Genomic DNA, 27,749 nt, shown 5'->3' on the forward strand with positions numbered 1-27,749 from the left:
GAACAGTGGGGTGATATACAAACAATTGTAAGTATCGTCATCAACCTGATTCACATAATCAAGGTTCAACTGGCTAAAGCAAGTCTGTTTGCAGTAGAGTAAGACAAAGTTAGCCAAAATGAAGTGTGCTAAAAAAAAATAATAAAAAACGACATGGACTAGGTCAGGTAACAGTATCAAAACAATCAAAAGGCAAAGTGATGGCATCTACGGTCTTCTCCCGTGCTGGGCACCTCGGATGTAGGTACCCTAAGAGGGGGAAGCAAGTAAAAGGCTCAAGGCTATACTAACTCAAGGGTGGTAGCCTCCTCAATACAAAACAACCCTTCCAAGTTATGTAAGCCGGTGGTGGGCGGTTATGCCAGTTTCTCTACTGTGCCCAGCGTTTTAACCATCGTCCCAGAAGGCAACAATGACACAACCAAAATCAGGCACCGGTAGGATCAACGAGGCTCATTAAAAAGTTTGTTTGGTGTATTCCAGGTCCCACGAGGCCGATGAGTACGAGCCCCCGATGTTGCATTCCGAGAAGCTACCCAAACAAAACTCAGTAATCACCTGCAGTCAATCACTGCTCGCTGCTGTTATTTACAGGCAGAGCATTATATACTTAGGAGAACACTAACTGCGTTGGTACCTCAACACACCGTCAGCCCCGCACACAAAGCGCCGGGCTGTTTTGAAAGGGAGCAGCTTGTAGTAAACGTCCATACCCATAAATCTAGTTACCCTAAGTGCTGCGCTTACCTGTCCGCCGAACGGACACCGCCAGAGGACCTACCCGCACGTAGTCAGGATGCAGAGAAGCCGGAGAAGGTTTCCCTACGTTGCTGTCCGCTTTATGAAGTGGGCCGTACTTCCTGGTAATCCCCCGTCACCTGATGGGGGGCTTTGGTGATGCTGCGCATGCATGGGGTACAGCGCAGAGGTTGCGGTAACTGTTTATGCAGTACGCCTGGTAAAGCCGGCGGCCATCTTAGTGTGTTTTACGAGATGTCAGTGGGCGAGTGGTTCAAAAGAAACCCCTACTGACATAAATCAAGTGCTGTCGTTTAAGAAGAGAGTCGCGGGCTGTCCTGAATAGTATGCCCGGTAAGAGCTAGCCGTGCCTATTATTGATTCCCAACATGTATCTTGTGGGAAAGTATGAAATTTAAAAAGTAAGATATAAATAATAGGATGGCTCAGGTTACACATCATAGTAAGACCCTGATTCTACTCGTGGAAGGTGTATCCACTTAGAAGTGGGTTGAGAGTGAGGGGCCTTTTACAAAGGAGAGGGGGAGGTTGTTGGAGGTTAGTTTTTTTTTTTAATAATCTCAGCTCAACTAACCGATCACGGCATCGTATGTGAAGGGAACTATAAAATGCGGCTGCCAAGCTAACACCCAGCTCTTAGTGGTGGATTGGTCAAGGGTTGGGGCCTGCGTAGCTCTTCGTGCCTGCAGAGACACTGATGATGCACACTAGAGTATCCCTTTCAGTGGTCAGTTATAAAACATGCCCGTGCAGAGTATAGGTCAGGCACTGGTATGGAGGAAAGGGAAGTAAAGGCTGTACATCGATCATGCTTTTACTTATGACCGGTTAGTGCTATGGATGGTAGGAGACAGATCACCAGTGTAGATACAGCTGCCCATCATGGAGCCCTAGCTAGGGATCCCCATGGAATGCAGTCATTAAGACCATCTCTGTCTGTGCCCAGACTGTGCACCCACCTCTGTTCTATCCTGAATAGGGCCTGGTATGTGATATGTGGGTGTGCTTCGAGCACTGTCTATTTCAGGCTGTCCGCGCTGTGATTCATGTCTTTGCAGTGCGTATATATATTTTTGTATAAATAACAATTTTCTGCATCCTGACTATGTGCGGGTAGGTCCGCTGGCGGTGTCCGTTCGGCGGACAGATGAGCGCAGCACTGAGGGTATAGATTTATGAGTATAGACGTTTACTACAAGCCGCTCCCTTTCAAAACAGCCCGACCTTTGTATGCGGGGCTGACAGGGTGTGTTGAGGTACCAACGCGGTTAGTGTTCTCCTAAGTGTATAATGCTCCGCCTTTAAATAACCGCAGCGAGCAGTGATTGACTGTGGGTGATTACTGAGTTTTGTTTGGGTAGCTTCTGGGAATGCCACATCGGGAGCTCGTACTCAACGGCCTCGTGCACCCTGGTATACACCATACACATTTTTTAATGAGCCTTGTTGATCCTACCGGTGCCTGATTTTGGCGGTGTGTGAGACAGTGGCTCTATATATACTGGACTAGAATGAAGTACAGTGTGTATAGAGTCCACCAACCCCAGAGGTATAACGGAGGTTAAAGTCAGAACTGACCTTACTCTCCAAAGTGGTAGCTTGGTCAAGCAGTAAGGCAGTACCAGAGGACAGTGTAAAGCATTTTTTGTACACACTCCGTCAGCAAAGAGTTTCACACACTCAAGAACTGAACTCCAGGCCAATTGTTAAATCCTCAGATATGGTTATTTTATTTTTAGAACCAACAGTTCTAAAAATATACTTTTCAAGTTACGAGTACTCATGTAAATACTTTGCAAAGGAGCAATAAAGTTTGTGCACACAATAATTACAGGATAGATAGTAAGCAACACAGTTCTGAAACACACTCTTGCATTGAGCTCAATGGTTTTTTCACAGGTAAGTACAGTTGATTACTTTATGGATTACTTTGGTAGTTCCAGGACCAGATCTTAGATTCAGTCCTGGGGTCTAAGCTGAAACCAGATTAGCAAAAAAATTGTAGTTACTGTGATGAATTTTCATGAATATAAAGCTATTTTAAAAGTTCACACTTAGAAACTTTTCAATGTAAATCTGACAATGTTATTCAATGGGAAGAAATTCAGGTTGCAGGTAAGGTACGATCGCGTTACTTTTGTAACCCAGCGCTGGTCTCCTAGGGCTAGCACTTGGGGGCTTAACTCAAAACAGGTAATTGCGTTTCAGTATTTCGTACGATTTTTAAAGAATATTTGCAGTTTTCAAAAGTAGACTCCGAAGAAATTTCATAGAAAAGCAGACAATGGGTTCCTATGGCGAAAATACAGATTACTAGTAAACCCGCTAGGGATTACTTTTGCGGTTCTGTACTGGGCTGAAAGGTTACAGTACTGGCTTCTCCCCTGATCACATGTGAGTACTTTGGAATTCGAACTTTGGCTGATTTTATAGGAACATTTTCAGTTTTCAAAACTTCACACAGAAAATTTTCGAGTCGAAAATGGGTCAATGTTATCCAGTTGCAGGTAAGTGAGTTACCGGTTTCCAGGTGAGTACTTGGTTGGTGAAGTTAAGGTTCTGGGTATAGACTATGGGGTCCCCCAGGGTCAGGTGAGTACAGTTAGTTCAGTCCCAGCGGCACAGGTGCGTCCGGGTGCAGAGGTAGGTAGGCCCAATGATATGCAATGAGGGAAAGGGGGCCTTCGGTTTGTGGCTGCTGGCTAGCAGGCCACGCGGCGAGAGCTGGGCTCCTTGTCACTTGCTCAGGGCAAGGGGGGGAAGTAGGATAGGACCAAGGGGTCACAGCTAGCGGCACTTGGGCGGCTGGGTGCAGGGTGCTCTTGAGCCGTCGGGCGCTCAATGTTATCCGATGAAGATCTTGAAGAGGGAACAAAGGCTGCAGGCTTGTGAACGGAGACTCTCCAGGGGCGTCCAGCACTTCGAGAGGTAAGTTGGGATGCTGGAGCACAGGTAGGTACCCCAAAGGGAGCCACAGGGGGCCGCGGGGCGCCGGGTGCAGGGATGTCTTTGGGGGGTCGGAAAAGCTTACCCTCGGCTGGTCGCGGTTGGGGTGGCCCCTGGTTCTGAGTCTGCAGGCGTCTGCTGGTTCGTCGAGGAGGGTCTTTGGGCACTGGACTTCGTGTCCCAGTCGCCGGGGGGACGTTCTCGTGGTCTTGGTTCAGGTTGGGCGGCCCAGGCTCGGCTGGTCGGGAGCTTCCTGGTGAGCACCAGGTGGGTTGTTGCAGCAGAACCTCTGCTGATGGGAGTCCCAATCTTCGAGAGGGTCAAGGCAGGTAGGTCCTCTGGGTGTCCGAAGGTTGCTGTCCGCGGAGGTCGCCGGGATTAGGCAGGAACAGGTTCCAGTATCAACAGGCCAGTAGGGCTGGGGCCAAGTCAGTTGTTGTTGTCCTGTTAGCAGCTGCGCGGCGGGTCTTCTACTTGATCTTCTTTTTTCTTTTTGATATCTGGATCTGAGGAAGGAAGGTTCAGGGAACACCTAAATACTAAATTTAGGGGTGTTACAGGTAGGGCAAGGGCAGGGACCAATGGGTCCCTGTCCTGGGGTGAGTACACCGCCTAGCCTGCTCCTCTCCTGTGGGAAGGGGGCAGGAGCCCAGCTGGGATTGGGCAGGGCTCCCCATCTACAAGATGGCCGGAGCCCGCGGTCGTGCTTCACCTCGCCTCCTCCACCTGAGGGGTGGAGTTGGCAAAGGTTGCCACACACCCCTTCCTGACGTAGTTTTTCCCGCCAGTGTGGGGGTAGAACTGGTGGGGGGCAGTTTCTGGGTACAGCAAATGGTCTGGAGAAGCTCTCAGAGGCGGCATGCCTTTGAAGCTTCCTCCTGTCCATCCTGGGGGAGGAGACATAGCACCTCGCCCAGAATGTGCCTTGTTGTAGGCCCAGGAGAGCGGGGGGCTCTCCACCCAGGGTCCAGCAACATGTCTGATGTGTGGCAGCCTCTGCAGCCACTCAGCCCAGACGTGGATAGTAGGTTCGGGTTTTGGAGGGCATCTCTAAGATGCCCTCTGGTGCATTTTACATTAAATCCCATACTGGTACCAAACTTGTCAGTCTTCAGTGTAGCCATTATGGTGCTGTGGAGTTCGTAATGACAACCTCCCAGCACCATATACTCTTAATGGCATCACTGCACTTACAGTGCCCAGAAATGGCCCTGGGTACTGTAGGGGCACAGTGCTCATGGACCTGTGCCCTCACCTCTGGCATAGGGCACCCAGCTAGAGGAGTGACTGAAGTATGCCAGGGCAGTGGGTTCTGTGGACATGGCACACAGGGATGTGTGCCATGTCGACTCTTGTTTTAGTTCTGTACTTAGGCACTCAGCCTGCAAAGGCAGTGTGTGGGTGCCAGGGTACAGGGCCCCTGAGGGTGGCACAATAAGTGCTGCAGCCCTCAGGGGTCTTCTCTGGTCACCATGCCCTGGGTACCTAGGGTACCATTTACTAGGGGCTGACAGGTGGCCACAGATGCCAATTGGGTCTTTAGTTTCAGTACAGTTTTAGGGCAGGAACACAGGCCCTGGGTACCTGTTTGGCAGGAGCCCAGGGCACACTCAGCCAAAGCACATCAGCAATTCAGAAAAAAGTGGGGGCATACCAATGCAAGAAAGATGGTACTTTCTCACACGGTGTCATTGTTGCCTTCTGGGACGATGGCTAAAACGCTGGGCACAGTAGAGAAACGGGCATAACCGCCCACGACCGGCTTACATAACTTGGAAGGGTTGTTTTGTATTGAGGAGGCTACCACCCTTGAGTTAGTATAGCCTTGAGCCTTTTACTTGCTTCCCCCTCTTAGGGTACCTACATCCGAGGTGCCCAGCACGGGAGAAGACCGTAGATGCCATCACTTTACCTTAGTAGGGTGAGACTTGCAAACCTTTTTCTCAACCTTTCTACACTTTTGATTGGTTTTACACTTTTGATTGTTTTGATACGGTTACCTAACCTAGTCCATGTCGTTTTTTATGAATTTTTTAATAAGCCTGGGCGTAGCACTTCGCTGCGCCCACGGAGTGAGCGTAGTGTTGCCTACTTCGCCATTTGCGAAGTAGGCGTAGCAGGCAATACTACGCCCACTCCGTGGGCGTAGCGAAGTTGCCCGCCACCCGCCTCCCTCCCGCCCTCCCTAAATACTGAAATAATTATTTTAAAAACAATAAAACACCACTTACCTTGTCGGCTGCGTCTCCGGGGCTCCTTCTGGTAACCGCGCCGCCATCATGGATAGTAATGCGCAGTATTTAGGGAGGGCGGGAGGGAGGCGGGTGGTATTTAGCGAGGGCGGGAGGGAGGCGGGTGGCGCGTAGTGGGGCTACGCGAAGTGCGTAGGTGGACGTAGTTTCTGGTCCACTTCGCGTAGCTTCGCGTAGCCCTACTACGCCCAGGGTTATTTTTTAACACACTTCATTTTGGCTAAGTTTGTCTAACCCTACTGCAAACATAGACTTTCATTAGCCAGTTGAACCTTGATTATGTGAACCAGGTTGATGACGATACTTACAATTGTTTGTATATCACCCCACTGTTCTTGTCAACCCTGTCTGTCCCACTAAGAAGTGGCAGGACCCCCAGCCTTGCCCCCCTGTATCCTGTGGTAGGTAGAATCCTCACCATCCACAGTGTGTAGATAGTTACTCCTTATAGGTCCTGATGAATTGCACTATATCCTTGTAAACAAACAGCATGAAACATGTCGACCATTACGTAGAGCGTACTCTCCTGGATCATTGCACCAGTGAGTACTCTCTCCTCACTTCTTTTAATAAGGTAGATTACCACACTATTAAATTTACCTAGTGGATGATCTAACCTTTTTTAATTCACTTAGTCCCTACCACTACACCTTCCCTAGGGCCCTCACACCCACCGCACCAACGGCAGGAACAAAAGATCTCCGGTAAAGAGCCCCTTTATGGGTGCCCGTGAGGCATTGCACCGCCGGCGTGACGAGGAGCAAACCCAAATGATGAAGCATGAAACCTAGCTTGCTGGGTGTGAGGGTTTTAGTTCCGAAAGGGAGGATTCCCCTCCCTTTCGTCCTTTGTTGGGGCCTTCGCCCATTGCTTGGTTCATTCACTTTATCACTTTGGGGAGCAGCGTACCCTTCATTGTTGACACTATATCGGGGGGGTGTGCGCTGGACCCCGTAAAACATAGGCCCCTTTGTTTGCTGCTTGCTCATCCTCTGATTCTGTCAGCAAGTGCCAGACTTCTGGCACAGAAGTCAACCCCACTCATGCATTTAAGATTAGGAAAACCGGTGACAAATCTCCTGTATCTACCATAAAAACTCTCTCAAATCTTCCACAGAGGCGCGCGCCATCATTGGCAAATAATTGGTTGTCTGCGCCTGCATCTGACAAGTAAACAGTTGACTACAACAAGCTGTGTACCATCAACTAGTAAAAGTCGACGACAACCACTGGCTGGCTGTCGACATCAGTCCCAATTTTGCCTCCACAGCCACTGCTGCCACTTCTAAACAACCTGACACATTCACTGAACCTTCTGAACTGGCTGCACCAGATCTTTGGTCTGTCCTTCCTGGTACCTCCTATGAGAGCTCCCAAGACGCAGGCAACACATTTTCTGACTCATGATGACTGAATTCAAGACCAAGGCGATGACACTATTGGCGGCAAAAGGATAACTTGCAAAATCCACCCCCTCCTTGGGACCAGATGACAGAAGGAACTTAGGAATCCCATTCAGAGTGCTAACCAGTCCTTTCCCACACCATTCTCCACCTAATGATGGAAAATGCCATAGCCTTGTCGAATGAGCGGCTCAGACGTTTAACATTCCCATACAAACAGAGAAGGTAAGCCTCCTGTTTTGTTTTATAGGGTTATACTAAATTAGATCTGTGGGAAGAAGGGCTTTCCTACAGGAGAGATTTGCCTGCCGTATCAGCATCTACAGAATGTATGAAGAAACAAGCATTTGCAATGCAATAGGTCTCGTATTAGGAAAGTTTCAGCTATTGGTATTGTAAATGACTAATTTTTTATTTATTTGTTGGTTTTGAAAATAGCGAAATTAATAGCTTTGTCATTTACAATGCCAATACTTTTAACTTTTGCAAATGTGACAACTATACCATTTGTAATGCAACATGTTTTGTATTTACGTGATTAGATATTACAAATAACAATGGCTTTAAATTTTTTTAAATAATTACTACTTAAATAAGGTATTGTAATTTGTAATGGCAATAGCTTCAACTTTTGTAAATAACTTTTGTGAAGATTATGTTCAGTTTATTTTATTGTGACAAATCCAAGGACAGAAGTGAAATATTAACATCTTTTTGTGACATTTGTAATAAAGCTTGAAACATTGAGAGAACATATTTGAACCAGTTGTTGTTGAATGGTTGCACAGATTGATGCTGTGGTGGTGCTGAGTGATGTTGTGGTGGCGACGATTGATGCTGTGGCGTTCAGTGATGCTGTGGTAGCGCATAGTGATGCTATGGTGCCCCCGAGTGATGCTTTGGTGCCCCTGAGTGATGCTGTGGCGGTGCGATAGATAGATGGAGTGAGGGCGATAGATGGAGTGAGGGCGATAGATGGAGTGAGGGCGATAGATGGAGTGAGGGCGATAGATGGAGTGAGGGCGATAGATGGAGTGAGGGCGATAGATGGAGTGAGGGCGGGTGGGTGGCTGTGGGTGGGTGTCAGGGTGGGTGTGGTTTGTGTGTGGGTTGTGTTTGATTGTATGGTTTGTGGGTGGGTGTGTTTGTATGTGTGTGGGTGCGTGGTTAGAGAAGTATGTATGTGGAAGAGAGCAGCAGATCAGAACAGCAGAAGAGAACAGGGAGTTAGAGAAAGAGGTAGGTGGAAGAGAACAGATCAGCACGGGAGAAGAAAACAGGGAGTTGGAGAAGGGGGAGGGGTTGAAGAGACCAGCAGATGAGCATGGGAGAACAGAACAGGGAGTTAAAGAAAGAGGTGGGGTGGAAGGGAGCAGTAGATCAGCACAGGAGAAGAGAACAGGGAGTAAAAGAAAGAGGTGGGGTGGAAGAGAGCAGCAGATCAGCACAGCAAAATAACATGGAGTTAAAGAAGGGGCGGGTGGAAGAGAGCAGCAGATCAGCACAGGAGAAGAGAAGAGAACAGGGATTTAGAGAAAGAGGCGGTGGAAGAGAGAAGCAGATCAGTACGGGAGAAGAGAAGAGAACAGGGATTTAGAGAAAGAGGCGGTGGAAGAGAACAGCAGATTAGCACAGGAGAAGAGAACAGGGAGTTAAAGGAGGAGGCGGGTGGAAGAGCAGCAGATCAGCACAGGGAAACAGAACAGGGAGTTAAAGAAGGAGGTGGGGTGAAAGAGCATCAGATCAGCACAGGAGAAGAGAATATAACAGGGAGTAACAGAAGGAAGCGGGTGGAAGAGAACAGCATATTAGCACAGGAGAAGAGAACAGGGAGTTAAGGAAGGAAGCGGGTGGAAGAGAACAGCATATTAGCACAGGAGAAGAGAACAGGGAGTTAAAGAAGGAGGTGGGTGGAAGAGAGCAGCAGATCAGCACAGGAGAAGAGAAGAGAACGGAGTTACAGAAGGAGGCGTTGGAAAAGAAAAGCAGATTAGTACAGGAGAAGAGAACAGGGAGTTAGAGAAGGAGGTGGGGCGGAAGAGAGCAGCAGATCAACACAGGTGAAGAGAACATGGAGTTAAAGAAGGAGGTGGGGTGGAAGAGAGCAGCAGATCAGCACAGGAGAAAAGAACAGGGAGTTAAGGAAGTACGCGGGTGGAAGTGAACAGCATATTAGCACAGGAGCAGTGAACAGGGAGTTAATGAAGGAAGCGGGTTCAAGAGAACAGCATATTAGCACAGGAGAAGAGAACAGGGAGTTAGAGAAGGAGGCGAGTGAAAAGGGAACAGCAGATCAGCACAGGATAAGAGGGCAGGGAGTTAGAACAGCAGGCTGGGAGGGAGAGGGCTGCAGATTAGCAGTTGTTGCCAATTTAGCTCTGTCACTCAAAAGATTGGTTTGCACCTCTGCCATGATGTGCAGCCAGTAGTTTGTTTTCCTGCCGGGCTGTGTCTTCCATCCTTCCCAGGTTGGTATTTGAAGTATGATTAAAAGCTGGTATTAGCAGTAATGGCTATTTACAGAGCTTACAATCTGCAAACTAGATGGTTTAGGGTAAACATTAACACAGAAGGTTCTGTGGGTCCATTTTACACCCGGTCAGTAGACCTGTAAATACTCAAGACAACAGTTTCTGACGTAAAAGCAAAAAACTATTTCACTGGTCATGTTTTACAAAATTATATTCTCCTTGACATGTTAAAAACGGTCTTGTAAGTGAAAATGGCGCAGTGCTCAAAAGTGCAAGTGTGGAACAAAAGTGATACCCAAATGTATACAATATCATGGATCCATGCAAATTCTTTGTGAGTTAAATACTAAGTAATAAAGCCTCAGTGACATTTCAAACCTTTCCTAAGATTTTGTCGTCGTAAATTGTGCGATCTATCTCATGTACCTAAGGGAGTACAGAAAAGCCTGTTGGTCACTCGTTAGTACATAATAGCCCAATCTAGGTGTGTGATGTACCTCCATCTCTGTAAAAGATACACTTCAGAAAGGAGGTGCCTTTAATGAATGCAAAACACAGTAAAGAAAGCACATTGTCGATTTTCCATCTGGTATTAACCACAACATATTGAACTAAGTGACCTGAATTCCCGCCATTTTCAAAATCATGCAACCGAGCCTCATGTTGACCACTAAGGCCAAATTGCAACTGTATGCACGCAGTCTGTGTATGATATGTACCACAGCAAGTCCAACCTATACTATACTTATGTCTCTGTTGTGTTTATACTCTTGGTAACCAGGGCCATCCATGATTATGGAAGCAGCCAACTAGTTACACATGCCAATTCAGTAATTCTGGACAAAAGCACAACTCGGCTGCAAAATAACTTGAATTACAATTAGACACTCAAATATTATATTGTTGCCATCAAAATATCCCAGCTGGTTTAGCAGTTCTGGATCCAAGTGCAATGAAATAAAACAACCATTTGCTTACACTTAAGCTATTGGCATTGTAAATGACTATGCCTTTTTATTTATCGGTTTTGAAAACCAATATATAAATAAATAAATAGCATTGTCCTTTGTAATGCCAATGGCTCAAACTTTCACAAATGCGAGACCTCACTCCAAGCACTCTGAAATGGAGGGGGTGGAGGAGGGGAATGCTGCAGGGGGAGGCCTATGTGTTTAAGGGAGGTGCTCAGCTGTGCAAGCAGCGCCGACAAAGTGAATCCGATGAGCTGCGACTAAAGGGAGGGGCACGGATGCCATTGAAGTGCAAGCACGGCATGGGGTGATTTCACTAAAAAGCATTTGTTTAAAGAGCAGTTATGGAGACAGCCACAAAGTGCGCTATACACATGCACGAGAAACTGCAAGCTTTGCGACAGACGTGGAAAAAATGTACATAGACTGGTGGAACAGAAAGAAAGTACTGCTTGTTGACTGGATGGAAAGTTGAAGTGCAGGCAGAAAATAAACAAGCGTGAAAACCCACTAATCACTTGCAAGAACCAGATGGATCGGAAAGAAATGTGAACGGAGGAACACCAGAGCATCCGATTCACTCATGAATGAGGATGAGAATGCCGTGGCAGTGGTGTTTGTCCACATCTGCTCGGGTCACAATCGAAGTTATCTAAACCAGCACAGACTCAGTCACCATCCTCCTGTGTGGACCTGAAACTACAGCTGGGGCAGAGGGTCCGGGGTGGACGAGAGGGGTGAGCAGAGGCAGAGAGAGAGAGGCCACTGGATACGGGCTGAGAGCAGCTGAGAAAGGCAGACGGTGGCAGAGACAGAGGGGCTAGCAGAGGCAGACATAGGTCACTGGAGACAGCTAGCAGGAGAGACAGACAAGGGCTGCAGAGAGAGAGGGGCGAACAGCGGCAGAGAGGCCACTGGAGACAGTCCGAGAGCATCTGAGACAGGTAAAAGGACGTTAGCGAGAGAGGGGCGACCAGAGACACATAGGCCACTGGAGACAGTCGGAGAGCAGCCTAGACAGACGGCGGCAGAGAGAGAGGGGCGAGCAGCAACAGGGAGAGGTCACTGAAGACAGTCGGAGAGCAGCCAAGGGGTGGCAGAGAAAGAGAGAGAGGCAGGGAGACGTCACTGGAGACAGCCAGAGAGCAGGCGAGCGGCAGAGAATGGGAAACAGCAGCAGGGACCGCGAGAGGGATGGAGGATTGCAAGGATAGAGGGCAGCAGAGAAAGAGCGGGGGATGCAGAGACAGAGGAGAGACTACAGGGAGGCCAACAGGGGGAGGAGAGCAGAGACAGAGATAGACCAGAAAGACAGGTGAGAAGTTTGCAGGAAGAGAAAAATTTCAACATAACGGGATGCTTTAGCTCAGATAATTATTTATGCATTTTTTCAATCTGTAGATTTAACATTCTATATACCGATATATTTAGTATATGAAAAGCAGAATAGATTCGCGCTAGTGCGAGGTACCGGACCTGATATGTTTGGCAGCCTGCTCCGCAAACCCCAAAATACCAGACTGTATTCTCTACTGATGACTGTTAATAAACCAGAGACACGTGTCTAGAGATCAGCACTATCTGCGCCAAACTGGGCGAAATACTAAAATATTGGAGCGAGCTACAAGAGACTGCATTTCCCAGAATGCCAGGGGAGAACCTTGCCTGAGAGGTCAGTGGTGTACTCTCACATCCTGTTATCTTAAAAACTAGACACTGGATATTATCTTCTATGGGCATTCAGTAGAGTTTTCCTCAAGATCATCTCCCCATATATAAGGGCACTCCTCTCGTTTGGAAGACAGAAACAGCTGTATAGTAGCTTTTCCACAACCACAGTAGGGAACGCTTATTAAAGATGGGAATTGCAAGGTGGGTTGCTAAATTCTTTCAAGTGTATTGTGAGAATCTGAGTTGTTTGTTGACTAGGTGTGAGCCCTGGTCAAGCAACAGCCACAATCCCTTGAAGATGAACCACAAAGTCACTAAATTAAGCTGTGCTTAACCCTGGGTAGCTTGGCCCAGAAGGCAGTCAGTCTTAACTTGGAGTCAATTTGTAGAGCATTTATGCAGCATACAAACAGTAATGTGAAAACGCGACACAAGAAAAATCCCAAACTAATTTAGAACCATAGAGTAAATCTTAATAAATTATTTGACACCAAAACAACAAAGATCCAATCCATTGACCTGAAGTTATGAATTTTTTATGTTATTTAGTAAAAACTAGTACCTAATAGAGCAAAGCGCCAACCTGGTACATCTAGTCATGCTTGACCGGGTTAAAGAAAAAAGACCGTGATGGAGCGCAGTTCGGTTACAAGAAGTGGATTGAGCCCGGTCAGCGCTTACCTTTTGCCATTAAAAATTCTTGAAAAAAATGGGCTGAGAAAGTCAAGTTCAGGGGGGCAAGGCTGCAGCAGGTGTCTGAGTAGGGAGTTTTGTCACTGGATAGTATTGGTATGAAGCTGCTGTGAAGATGTCTAGGTTCTGACTTTGTTACTAAATGAAAATCAATTCTCTAGTGGGACAAGACAGAGGGCTATAGCCAAAGACATTTCCACAAGGTTGAATATCCCTTTGGCAAAGGACTGCTGAAAGGATTTGCTGAAGCAGAGAAGAACATAGAGGGAGAAGCTGCAAAATCAGTCTGACCGGCGAGGCATCTTGAGTGGCTGGGCAAGCAGGTTGGTCCGGGTCTCCTCCTGGTTCTCAGAGCAGTTGTTTGGCCTAAAAGTCCTCCGTTTTGAGATTTGGGCACCTTAAGCACCACAACCAAGGTTCCAGGATTGGTGGGAGGACTCCCACAAATTCTGGACCCTTCGTTGTGGTACCCATATGGCAAAATCTCAAGGACTCAGGCTGGGTCCAGTTGCGGGTTTAAGATAGTGGGAGCCTTCTGTGTCCATGTGGCTCTGAACAGGAGGCCTGCAACATAGCCCTTGTGAGTCACTCTGGAGGTCCTGGGACAGTTGAAGACCCAGTCGTAGTACCCAGGCAGCAGGACAACAGTGCAGCAATCCAGGAGAGCAGCAGTACTTCACAGCAGCAGACCAGCAGTGTGGCAGTTCTTCCAGGAGGACAGCAGTCCTTTTTCCTGCAGAATATCATTACGTCCAAAAGTGTAATGAAGAGTTGGTGTTTAGGGTCCCTTTTTTATAAACTGGCGCCCTCCTCCGGGGAGGTGGGAGAAGCTTCTTGACAGTGGCTTTGAAGTGCATGGAATTGCCTGACTCCAAGCTGGCTGCAGTGACAATGAGAGGTTGTTAGGCCCTTTATGTGAAGGCAGAGCACTGGCTATTTAGTTGCGTGTGGGAATGTGCTCCGCTCTGCCCCCATCTTGCCTGCAGATGGCCTATTCAGACACCCCTAATCCCTCTATTGTGACAGTTAGGGCGGAATTCACAAAGTCGGTCAGTTAAATCCAGTCATGTGGCCCTAGCCAGGCTACAGGCGCAAAAGGGCTAAGGGCAGAAAAATGCCAACTGTCTAAAAGTGGCATTTTTAGGTCGAGGACCGTAGGCTGCGCATGGCAAGTCGCGGTCAAAGAATTAATGTCTCCTAGAGTGGAGCATTAACCCGCCCCTCTTCTCCATTGGCGGGCTTCCTAAATGGAGGCCAGCCATTGGAGGAGAGGGGCATCACTCCCTTTAAGCCCCGTCTTTTTACGATTTGGGGGCGTGTTTTTTGCGTTCTTTCTATCTGTGATGTCATCCGTCACTCACCAAAAAACACGCCCCCGAATCGCGAAAATTTCGGAGCTTTGCGGCAGCCATTTCTGCCCTTGCATCCAGAGGCCAAGGCAGGTTTTCACGCTGGTTCTTTAGTGAGGGTCAGACTCGTGTGCACGTCGGCAACGAGGGGGTCATGTCACCCTGCACCCTCTCCAAATGTGCACGCTGGTTGTGCCCAATGAGCTCGCCACCGAAGGGGAAAAGGTGCTGCCCTCCAGCCCGCTCAGCCAAAGTTCAGACTAGAGCCTACCCGTGCATGACAGACTTTAGCCAAGGCCGGCGTTGTGCTTCCATGACTCGTGCAAGGTGCTGTAGTTCCGGTCTTCCCTCAAAACCGTAGCGGAGGCCCCAATATTCGAGGGTAGAAACCGCAGGATAATTTACTATTGTAACCCCACAGCTCGAATATTTTGATAGTGTGTTTTCGTGAGTCTGGACTGCATGCCTGCAATGCATACTCTTGCTCAGTCGAGGCAGGAAAGCATGGAAAGACAGGTAGCTCCAGCAGACGGAACTCTTGCGCAGGACCATGGCGTATTCACAAACTGCCTGAGAGGGGTTGGGCAAAGCAGAGGCAAAGAGCTCGGTGTAGCTGGCATCACGCACAAACTCCTCAGAAGAAACCGTTTATTTTTCTCCATTCGGGTGGCCACTATGGTTATTTGTTCTGGAGCCAGGCCGGCTGCAAACACACATGCCCGGCTCGTACCCCAAGATCTTTCATTGCCTTCACGCTCTCTAACATCAAGAGTCTGACTTCCCCACTCAGTTTGTCAGCGAGGAGGTCAGCAGCAGTCCAACGAGGAGAGCCCCCAGGACCTTCTTTCCAGGCATTTAAACTTCGGTTGGGACATTGGGATACGCAGTGAGTATTTTTGCACTTCTGTCAAGGGGAGTTTTACAAATAAGTCAAATGTGGAGAACATACTTTGGAATGGGAAGGTACCAGAGATTCTCAGTAGCTAACATACAGTTAGGAATAGCGTACACTGCGTTTCCATGTCAAGCAATGGACCCTAGCCCCCCGATTAAAATATTGTTATCATATAAAACCGAACTGTTTTGTTTTGCCAATGCTTTTATATGAGTAAGAGCTCGGGTATGGTGTTGGTACCACCATCTCAGGACTGAATAAACCACCATTTTACAGATAGTGCGGGACCATGAATTAGTAGAGAGGCTTCTTGTATAAACTAGAATGCTGACCATTTATGTGAAATACCGGTGTTTAGGTAAACAGGAAATGATGTCTCCCTCCTTTATGAAAGTCTTCATTTAAGGGACGTTTAGACGGAGATCGTGATTGGTTTGCACCACAAGCCGGCACTCTAATTGGCCGGCATGTTTTTTAGTAAGACAATCTAATTGGACATTTTATGCGCTCTATTTTCGGTTGACTGTGCCTCCCTTCCTCATCGGTGTGCTGGGACCGTTGCTCAGTTTCCTGCGCACCGGATTTGAACAAGGTCTTGTAAGCTGCTGCGGACTGTGGTTCAAATCATTGTGTCTGAAGGAGGTGAGTAGTAGCGCGCGCGATGTCGTTGTTCGTTGCTGTACGGGGGTAATGCGTGTTGATTGGAGTGCTAGGCAGTTAGCGCGTGTCTGAGTCATGTGTATAAATGCTGGAAGCAGAACAGCCTCGCGCTCTCAAGTTCTCTGGCTCCGTGTCATGTGATTCTGGACTCTGCAAAGATTGTCGTGTGTCTGTCGGAGAAGGGCCATTCTCTTAAACATATAATATAACCAACCCTTGTCCTAACTGTGGGTAGTAGATAAGGCGCCTCCAAAGTTACTGTACACCAAACACAGAGAGTGCGGCCACCCACCTTAAGAACTACCAAGACACATGGCTCCCCTATATCTGTAGGCTGGAGCACGCCGCTCACCTCAGCAGGCCACAGAGGTCAGCAAATGTCACCAAAATGTTCCATTTGGGGCCTCACTGGTTGTGGTCACTACGGTGACTGCCTGGGTGGGTGTTCAGAGAATGCTGGCAGGATTTTATGCTTATCCGGAAGAGCCTCTCTAGAGAGTGGCTATCTCACAGCCCGGCTAAGCTCAGCCCCCACACCTCAATATTTCATTTCCTTTTATTAGAGTTGAGTCAATGGTGTTTGCTAATCTTTATTGTGGCGACATTAATTTGACACCTGAACTCGGCTTGGACATCTTTGTTGCACTTGGCATATCATTGTATGAAAAGTTCCAATCTGGACTGAAACGAGTTATTAATTCATATGCTCCCTTTGACGTTTGGTGGTTCTGCCAGGAGTTAAGAACAGGAATTTACATTTCATTCGGCCTCACACCACATACCTTCCCGCATAGACATGTTTTTCGCTAGTAACACAATTCTTTCAGCCTTTGTCTCTATCAATGACAATTGAAAAATAGATTAGCCTGCCTCGGTCTGTTCCTCTTTGGCACTGAATCGTCTTTCCTCTTAATGGGCCAGACCAATGCAGATTAAACCAGTGTCTCCACTTTTCGCCCGCCATACCGTAATGCTCAGCTGCAGCAGAGCTCGTCAGTCGAAAGAGTTGTCTTCTCACAAGCAAGCAGCGTGTGTCGCGATGACTGAAGCTGCAGCAGGCCTCTCATTAAAACAGAAGGCAAAGTAAGTAATTATTAAGCAAGTATGTTGTTTTAATGGCTGAGGAACGTGCTGGAAAAGTGCACCTCTCATTTGAGTGAGTCAGGGAGCAAAAGGTTGTTTTTGCCACTAAATCATTCGCTCTTGCTACAAATCTGTGTTTTACTAATCATTGATTTATTTTTGTCATGTCTTTATTGTTTATTACACATTATTTGGGCATTTTTCACAATTTGACTTTCATGGCAGTGTTTAGATGTTTTTCCACACGGATTTGATTTCCCTCGCTGTGCTTGCTTCCCTGCCCCCTGGCTGTGCTTGCTTCCCTGCCCCCTGGCTGTGCTTGCTTCCCTGCCCCCTGGCTGTGCTTGCTTCCCTGCCCCCTGGCTGTGCTTGCTTCCCTGCCCCCTGGCTGTGCTTGCTTCCCTGCCCCCTGGCTGTGCTTGCTTCCCTGCCCCCTGGCTGTGCTTGCTTCCCTGCCCCCTGGCTGTGCTTGCTTCCCTGCCCCCTGGCTGTGCTTGCTTCTCTGCCCCCTGGCTGTGCTTGCTTCTCTGCCCCCTGGCTGTGCTTGCTTCTCTGCCCCCTGGCTGTGCTTGCTTCCCTGCCCCCTGGCTGTGTATGTGGCTCTGGGTGTGTGTGTGGCGGCTCTGGGTGTGTATGTGGCGGCTCTGGGTGTGTGTGTGGCGGCTCTGGGTGTGTGTGTGGCGGCTCTGGGTGTGTGTGTGGCGGCTCTGGGTGTGTGTGTGGCGGCTCTGGGTGTGTGTGGCGGCTCTGGGTGTGTGTGGCGGCTCTGTGTGTGTGTGGGGGGGCTCTGTGTGTGTGTGTGGGGGGGGCTCTGTGTGTGTTGGGGGGGCTCTGTGTGTGTGTGGGGGGGCTCTGTGTGTGTGTGTGGGGGGGGCTCTGTGTGTGTGTGTGGGGGGGCTCTGTGTGTGTGTGGGGGGGCTCTGTGTGTGTGTGGGGGGGCTCTGTGTGTGTGGGGGGGCTCTGTGTGTGTGTGTGGCGGGCTCTGTGTGTGTGGGGGGGGGGGCTCTGTATGTGTGTGTGGGGGGCCCTCTGTGTGTGTGGGGGGGGGGCTGTGTGTGTGTGGGGGGGGCTGTGTGTGTGTGGGGGGGCTGTGTGTTGGTGGGGCTCTGTGTGTTTGGGGCTCTGTGTGTGGCTCTGTGTATGTGTGTGGGGCTCTGTGTGTGGGGCTCTGTGTGGGTGTAAATGCAATAGGTCATGCATTTGCGAGCGATTAACCTATTGGCATTGTAAATGACAATGCCATTTATTTAACGATTAAGCTATTGGCAATGTAAATGACAATGCCATTTATTTAAGATTTAAAACAAAAAAAATGTCATGAGCAATGCCAATAGCTCTACCTTTAATAATGCCGAGGCCATTGCATTGTAAATGCTTGTTTAAAAATGTTTAAAAAAAACCCTGACATTACCATTAAATAGGGTAGTTCGCTACAGTTCGAGACAACAAACATGATATATCTACCTGCTCCTAATTGCCCATTGCAGCTTATTAAATGAAATGTAATTTGCAATACCCAATGTTATCCTATTGGAGGCGTAGGCCTCACAGTAGTGAAAAGCTAATTTTGGAGTTTTTCACTACCAGGGCATTGCAACTGAACAGTATGTGTCTACCCTTTTAATTGCACAGCACCCTGCCCTAGGGCCTACCGTAGGACTGGCATATATGTAATAAAAGGGGAGTTTAAGGATTGACTGGGGGTGTTACTGCCATGTCGACATGGCAGTTTTATGCTGCATTCGGGGTGCAGTGGTCGGCCTGGGACATGTTTTAAGGTGCTACTTAAGTGGGTGGCACGAAGTGCTGCAGACCCAGAGGTAGCATTTAATTTACAGTCCCTGGGTACATGGTATACCACTCTACAGGTATTTATAAGGAAATTAAGCATGTCACATAGGTGCATTCCATTCAAACTATCTTTAGAGGAGTGAGTACAAGCATGCTTAGCACTGTTGGCAGCACTAAACTGCAGAAAATCCTACGGCCAACAACACATTTAGTAAAAAGTGGGATTGAAAAAGGCAAAAGTTTTCTTTGGGGGGGTGGGGGCTACCCAGCAGAGAGGGACAGGTCCAAGAAAGATGCATATTTCAGGGCATCCCATGAGCAACCTCCTCTCATATGGAGGAAACTTCCACTGCCTTTTTGTAGAATACCTCATTGGCAGACGTCCCCAACCAGCAGTGTATGTTTCTACTAACATATTTACAAAACCATAGTGTTTATGTTAATGGATAAACAACCTTTTAAAAGCTTTTCAATTCTGCTTTTGCTACTTTCTGAAAGCTGCCCTCATAAAAGAGGAATACTATTTTGCAGTCTGGGCGGAGCTTGAGATCTACAACCGCACATACTGCAGACTGAAAATTCAACTTACCTGTCCACATGTGCCCTACCTGCCTCCCCATTGCAAAAAAATGCTGGAAATAATTGTGTTAACTAGTGTTACTTAGCTGGAATACTCCATTTTCCCGATTTGAATAATGTAAACTAGGATATGTATACTGGTGAGAAGTGTCAAGGTGGTGATCATGAATCAGTCATGTTGTTCTTAAAACTGAAAGACAGCAAGACTTCGAAGAACAACAGTGTAATATTCAGAGCCTAACTCTAGATAGCAGGAGAGTGGGTAGCAATTGAATCATAAACACTTCATTTTAAGCAGTGTTGCCATTTACTGATTTCAAGCCGGGCGTGGGAACTCACAAACCTAAATTCGTGTTGCCAGTCAATCTGAGCATTGATGGCATTCAAATGACAGATTTGGATTCAGAAATCCAGCCCACAAGCCAAAAGAAATATTGTCTCAAGTACTATTGTCTGATCCAAGTTAAGTAATTCATTCAACTGTTTATGCTAGGTCATTGATGAAAAAGTTCTATTAGAGTCTGAATAGTGAGACAGGTTTATCTCCTCCCACAAAACATTACGTTCCAAACACCTTCTGTAGAAAACCTAGATATGTGAAATCTATGATGGGGTGTACATTGTGTAGATTGTCTATAAGAACATTTTTCCTGTGAACCAATTGTTTCAATCAAAACATTTGCCAACTCTATTTTGTTTCTTACCTATTATTGGCATTATGGCTTTGGCATAACTATTGTGTTGCTTGTTCAGGTGACTTTCCATCTCTTGTTAAGGTTAAAATTTTCCTTTAAAGTGTCATTGTTGTTCTTTAGTATCCGTATTGCATTCAATTTCATTGAACAGTGCTCCTAACCTCTACTTGTCTTGTGTTCCTGAAGAAAAATATAATTTGTTTTGGGAAAACTTCACTTAAGCTTCCAAAATTGAAAGTATAATTTTGCGGCCTTCTGGTACTGTACTTGAAGGCGTTTCTTACAATTTTAATGGTTAAGATCACTGAATCAGTGCAGATTAGCTGCCTATTCCTTATTTACAAATGTTTGGCAATGGTAATGAAGGATGCCTTTTAATATATAACTTAATTATACATTGGTTTATCAAACTTACTGAATACCTGTGTTTTTAATTTACTTACATGCTAATCTTAGTTTCAGATATCAGAAACTCATGGCGAGAAGCTATACAGTGTGAAGACCTTTCAGATCTGCAGAAGGAACCTTTACAGTTAGAGGTGGTTCCAAAAGAGTCTTCTGACAAACTTGCTTCCTTACATACCAAACAAAGGTAGTAGAGCATGACCAGTTTTGTTGTTTGTTATCTGGTTCTCATTTGTCCTGTTAACCCCTTGGCCGCGGCGGTAATTCCGCCGCGGCGCTAGGAGGGATGGGGGGCCGTGCGGCACCGCCATGCACGTGACGTAACCACTCCGTCACGAGACGGTGGTGCTGTGCTTGTGGTGGAATGGTTCCGTCACGAGCATGCAAAGGGTTAAATCTGGACAATGTGTGCTATCTGCAGCTGCACAAGTTGGTGGTTGTGGAGTGTTTGGAATAGCAATAAGACAAATAAAACCATTTATTTTTCAACCCACAGTCTTAACGAAAATAAAACAGTGGAACATAGTGTGTTGCTTCAAGATCGCCAAGTCCAGCCAAGATTCTTGGAAGATGTTGCAAATGCTCAGATAGCTGGCAAGGACAAACCTCGATCTTTATTCAGCCAAGTGTATGACTCCAAAAGTTCAACTTTGTCATGGGATTCTTCTCAGTGGATGGGAGTCTGTGATGGTTCCGACAGCAGGGAAGGTATAGAGTTTGGCATTATTCAGAAGACTCCCCAGGAAGAACATGCACACATGAGTCTTAACACCTTTAAAAGTTTAGAGATCGAAAAGACAGGAGAAAAAGGAAATAACCACAACAGAGATGATTACCTTATGGACAACATAGCACTTACAAATAAGGTGAGCCGACCAGACAAAATGGAGATACAGGCGATTCGCAATAGGTTGGAGGAACTGAAAAGGAACATGAGAAAATCTTCACTTGAAGTGGAAGACTTGTACCAATCCCCTGACAGAAAATGTATGAAACGGAGATCCGTATCTTGCGCTTCGCTTCAGGGTATGCTTAAAAGGGAAACATTCAGTCCTGTAGAAAGCAAGCTCACATTGGACTTGGATTACTTAGAAAGAACTCCGACGAGATCACTGAGTGAAAGAAAACGCACATTTCCTCCGTTCTCTAACATTTTAACATTTGATGAGTCCTTTACTTCAATTGAACATGAAGACCTGCCTGTGCTAGAACTGCAAGGTTAGTATTTTTGTCACTTGTTTATTAACTGGAAAGCCAAGAACTCAAACTTGGCTATCTCTGTAATGTAGTTTATCCAAGTTATTTTTCATAATAGTTTCTTTTTCTAAACAGGTAAGTATGGTGTTTAAATTCTATCTTACTCCGGTACCCAACTGATTTGGTAGTATCCACCATGTGGGTAGTCGAAAACCAGATTTTTAGAGTTTCACATTAACTTAGCCAAGTGTTTGAGCTTTCTCAATCATTATGGGTCTGCTTGTGAAGCATTACCATAAGGTATGGTGTTGCTTAACTTGTAGCATTTCTTGTCTGAGTTGCTATATAACAGAATTTTTTTTCCCACTTGTATTGCTTATGCTTTTATGCTGATCATTGTGGTTTGTTCCTGCGTATGATTTTGAGAATCAGGAAATCACTGAAATTGCATTGTTCAGTGGTACTGGCACTTATTTGTTAAATTAATTTTCCACCAACAAACAAAATGGAAAGTTGCGTTTAACACCATTGTCATCGTGTCGGTTAACATTTGTTCCACTGTGATAGTACCAACACATTTCTATCCCATCCAGAGCAACGTCTTTCTCCTGCAACCTATTGCAACCTGGGCTATTGGGAGATGAGTTCTAGGGATCAGTGGACCACAACGGAGTTTCATTCCCCAATTAGATGTGGTTCATTACGCAATTAGATGTGGTTCATTACGCAATACTGATTCCTTCCGAGCTCCACATAACCGGTCGTGTATTACAATAAATTGGGTTAACCAGTAATGCAGACTCATGCCTGCCATTCCTAATATCCCTCTAATAGAGTTGAGCGCATTTATCTGAAGGCAACCGTTTAGTCCTACTTGCCCAAAGAAAGGTAATGGTATTTAATCTTATCTGGTCACAAAACTGAGAAGGAATTTCAAGAGTAATTCTGGACTACAGAATTGTGGGCAATACAATAATTTCGTACAATACTGTCTTGACCAGGAAAATAATAGTTTGCTTCATCTTGCGTTTTTATTTGTAAAATCTCCACCCACAGTACACTGTTCCATTACTAGGTTTTTTTTTTCTTCAAAGAATCAAATTTGACTGATTATCTTACAACCGAGAAAAGAGTGCAGAAAAACAAACGTATATCACATACATATAACCAGTTAGCCATGGTGAGTGTTTAAAAACATTTGAAGGAGGGCGCGACTGGGATCATGCCCCCATCCCCTAAGGTACCAGTATATTGTAGTAGGCCCACCATCGTACTGGCCCCTCCAATTTGGCGCACCAGTTCATTGCGGCTCTTTATGCAGTTTGTGACGGGGCTTGGGTGGATTTCCAAATCTTAGCAATGTTCTGCCTTGCCCTGGTGACCCTAATACCCACCTATATGCCCCCCCCCCCCCCACATCATCCAGCATGCCCAGTAGTAGGGCAATGCATGGAGAGCAGTCAGACTATCTTGGTGTGGAATTTTTTTTGCCCAGTATCATGAGATAATAGAGCAGTCCCACACCATGTGGAAGAAGACAGTCTTCATTCAAACATCTTGGACAAGAGTCCCTTGTGCGCAACTCCATCATTACAAGGTGGGGGGGGGGTGGTTTAGTTTAGGCCATGTGTAGGTATTTCAGTTCTCTGAAGCAAAGGAGGGAGGAGATGACCAGCTCTCTTGAATGCATTTTCGCATCCTGCCAATTGCTCTTGTCCAAGGGGCCCTTTGCAGTCCTCCCACTGCTCCCTGAGAGACACCAGGTGGACTGGGGCATTTAGTATGAGGGATTCATAAATTGTCAAAATAGCTTCCTAACCTAACGGGCTTAAGGTGATTCTAGGATGTAGGGGGTTGTATTCCAGTGGGTTGGTTACCGTTTGTTGGTAGATTGTCACCGCATGCCGTAGTTAAAGGTATTTGTAAAATTTGGCTTTGTGGAATTTGCCTATAATTCTGCGAGGCTTTTCATCTGTGAATCAGACCCCACATTTCTTAACTTTGAAATGCCTATAAGGTTCCATCCGATAAGGCCTTGTAGTTGAGTAGCTTGCTGAAGCCATGTGCCATGCTGTGGGGGGTTTACTACGATCCCATCCTGTCCACCGAAGGGTGGTTGCCAGCATAGGAATGAGACTTGCATCACCCCTGGGAGCGAGCTTGGAACGGGAGCCTCGTATATATCTGCCTGTTGTTATTTTGGCTGCCAAGCAGGGACACTTCAAGACAGAAGGCAGTGTCTTCCTGACCTACAAATAGCCAATCATTAATAACTTGAAGCCGAGATGCCCAGTAGTAGAGACGTTCCCATCCCCCGTTGTTTGTGAATTGTACACATTTCTCAATTGATTTGTGTCCCCATAGAAACCCTTGTATCCACTGTAGGAAGCTGGCTCTTTATATGCTATATCAAAATAAAATACATCTTGAAGAGTCTCCAGGAGTCCCCTTATGAGTCGACAGGGGGCTTGCTATGGTAATCCCAAGGTGCTCTTCCAAGCGGTAGTGTGGTCAGGCAGCCTTAGGCTTATCATAGAGGATTGCAAGACATCTGAAAATGCACACAATGGTCAATAAATGAGACACACAACTCAATAAGGAGATCTACACCAATTTATAACAAGCATGTACAATGCAATAGGTCTCGCAGCATTAAAGTTTGAGCTATTGGCATTGTATATTACAATGTGTTGCATTAATTTGTTATCAAACTCTGAATTGGTGTATAAAGATGATTTGAAAACTGTCAAATGTTGCTGAATAGTAAGCAACGTTGTGAATAATATTGTTTGCTAGTCATCCTTGGGTACCAGAGTACTTCACTTGATACAGAGGTATTATCTTTAGACTACAGGTGCCGGTACCGCTTGAGCTAGAAACAGGGCCTGCTTTAGCAGTGGTGCTGCCCGGTGCGACATACTTTTTGGTCACCCCCGCGTCCCTCTTCCCCCACCTCCTCCTCTGATTCCATCATTACCACCGTGTAAAAAGTGGACCTCAGCTTCCCTTAGGCCCTCTCTCACATACATTTCATTTGCTTTATAGTGCTGGTAAAGGCTGGCTTTACGAATCCGCTCAGATATCCACACAAACACCGATCTGTTCTTTGCAGCAGATTAACCCTCTGCACTACTTTATGGTGAGTCAAACCTGCTACTAGACAAACCTCTGATCTCTCTCTATCAGGAACATTAATCACAAGTTATCATGACATTTTATTGCTGCCTGAAACCTGGATTTACAAGGAACTCTGCAGCAGGTGCTTTTAAATTGCATGTTACTGTTTTAGTAAAGTTAGAGCTTCTTTGTAGTGAAAAAAATTTTAAAAAATCCGCCGAGTTTCATGGAAACAATTTAAAAAATAGAAAGTCAAAATGAATGAAGACCCCTAGAAAACTCCCACATGTTTAATCTCAGAGCACTTACGCCGGGAAAAAAAACCACATGCATCCAATGCCAACAATACGAGTATGAAATTCAGAAAACCGTTCTCAAGCAGTTAAGGTACTACAAAAACACTTAACATCAGTAGAACATATAAAGATCTAAATACTGAAAAACAGGTTGCCGTGAAATTCATTTTCAGCCCTACACAGGCAGCCATGCTTCAGCTACTCGGTACTGATCCGCAGAGGGCCTTGAGCAACATACTGGGTAGTATAAGGATTCTCTCTAGATTTGTCCTAGGGGAGGAGAAGAAACGTTCGAATACTGACACACGCTGACACTAATACAGAAATGCCCAGGGGTATGTATGGTTAGCAGATCAATACCATTATCAATGTGAATCAAGTTCAGGCTCTGGCAGTTCTAATTACTAAAACTACTGCAGTTTGTATGCATGAATGAAGTAGATAATATATGCAGATATCAGAACCTCGAGCAGCTTTCTTAAATAAATAAAAAAGGAAGGAGAGACCCTTGTGATCTTCTTGGCTCGTGATGAAGGCTGTTAGACATGTATGGGCAGAAACAATCAGCCTTAACATGTCATTGTAGAACAATAGACGCAGGCGCACTAAAAAACTACAAGTGACCGCTTTTGTTGACATAAGATCCCAGGATAACAATGTACTGGGAATAGGGATATTTATCAGGTGTAATTAAAAAAACTGTGTGGACGTTGAGACAGTCAACAAAAAAACGGAACTGTCGGGGTAAACCTGGGACGTGTGGTGACCCTACTTTCAACAAATGTAATTGCTAAAACTATCCAACTCAGTACAACCACATTCTGAAGTATTTTATGTTTTTTTTATTATTATTATACTAAGCTACATGCTCAGCCGCACAATTACAATATACACTCTACTGGCTAAAGAAACAACTAATGTAACTGAGTGAAAGGCATTATAATAAACATAAATAGGCAGTTACAAAAAGTAACTTGTAGCAACTAAACGTTCTTAATAGTAGTTATTTGGGTAAACAATTCCATACGTGATCAACTGCACCCATGAGACACTTCACTTCACAAGCCACCGGCAACGGATTCACAGGCATTTCAACTGTACTTGGAAAAGTGACAGATGCCGACTGAAAAGGGATTAGTTGCAGTCTCCTTCTACTATTGACAATTGGATTAGTTGCAGTCTCCTTCTACTATTGACAATTTACATGTGTGCGTTGTCAGTTGTTGCACAGGAAACACACACACATAGACAAGGTAAGTGAAATCGTATTTGGAAGAAACGTAGGCAAAAAAAAAAACAGTCCGAGTGTGAAAGCAGGCACATTTAGGCACGCCCACGGCGAAAGCCGGACATGTCGGGACATAAAACACTGAACGTTTTCCCTTACCGTCGAAGGCAGCTGCCTCCTCTAAGGGAAAGTCCAGAGGATCTTTCAGCTCAGCCTTCCTCATTAGTTTGTTGTCCTGTTGCTCAGCAGTGAAATGGTCAGCAGAAGACGACCCTGCACCGACATCTCCGCGATTCATCGCGCTCTGCGAGCAGCTTTCCCACGGCAGAAAAACACCCTTAAAGCTGCTCTCCCGAAGCCGCCCGCTGAGCTGTCCCACCACCACATGGAGCAGCGACAGTTGCAACAACATGTGAGCGAAACCGAAACCTTCCGTGGGGCGGGACTTCTGTCTTCGGAAGCCCACGCACGCGCCCACGGAGAGAAGCAGTGCTGGTGACGCGGGGCTCCCATGCCCGAGGCAGAGCCCCGCGGTGGCGGCTGAAGTCCGGAGTGGCTGTAACTGGGCCTTACTTGTGGGGGGGAGCACTTGTGTGTGTGTGTGTGTACGCGCTCGTGTGTGCGGCGGGGGGGTCTCTATGTGCGTGTGTGTAGGTGCGCTCGTGTGTGTGTCACTGTGTGTGCGGCGAGGGTGGGCGGGGGTCTCTGTATGTGTGTGCGTGCGTGTCTGTAGGTGTGCTCGTGTGTATGTCTCTGTTTTTGCGCATGCGTAACCAAGGGGAGGTGTCGCTGTGTGGTACAGCTTTCCAGGAGAGGAGACAGGAGCTGGCCACAGTGAGCGCGTTCACGTGCGCGTTGTTCGCTCAATTCCGAGCGCTCGGCCAGCTCCTGTCTCCTCTCCTGGAACGAAGACTCGCTGACAATAGGGTCTCTGGCGAGACCGCGCTTCGCGCAGCTAACGCCTACGAGACTTAAAACCAGCAAGTATCTTTATATATGTTTAGGCATCAGAAGAAAATCGTTCAGGTAAGTACTTTTTTTAAATTGGATTTCTTTTCAGTTCAAAAAGTCGACAGTGCGGTTTCTGGAGGGTGTAATTTTATCCTATGGGGTGAAAAGTCAATGCACCTTCGGGCCCCGCAGACTCAGCTGGGGGTCTAGGCCTTCAATGCCGGTGGCTCCGGCGCCACAGGGCCCCCAAGGATCCAGGCCTGGATCCGGATCAGTAGCGGTCGACCACACGGTACCTTACGTGGTGCCGATTCCTCTGGTGGTCCAAGCCTCATCC

The 27,749-nt window shown here is 46.7% G+C and overlaps 1 protein-coding gene across 2 annotated transcripts in view; it reads left to right on the forward strand.

Annotated features, from left to right (window-relative positions):
• The window catches only part of HAUS6 (HAUS augmin like complex subunit 6), a 393,765-nt gene that overhangs the window by 313,420 nt on the left and 52,596 nt on the right, over nucleotides 1-27,749 (forward strand). For both annotated transcript variants that reach the window (XM_078675970.1, XM_078675969.1), the window contains 2 exons: nucleotides 20,675-20,810; nucleotides 21,120-21,841. In XM_078675970.1, the coding sequence (XP_078532096.1) occupies nucleotides 20,675-20,810; nucleotides 21,120-21,841 (858 nt within the window). The remainder of the gene's footprint in view (nucleotides 1-20,674; nucleotides 20,811-21,119; nucleotides 21,842-27,749) is intronic.

This window comes from Lissotriton helveticus, chromosome 2_1 (assembly GCF_964261635.1).
Source record: "Lissotriton helveticus chromosome 2_1, aLisHel1.1, whole genome shotgun sequence".
In the NCBI taxonomy this organism is placed as follows: Eukaryota; Metazoa; Chordata; class Amphibia; order Caudata; family Salamandridae; genus Lissotriton; species Lissotriton helveticus.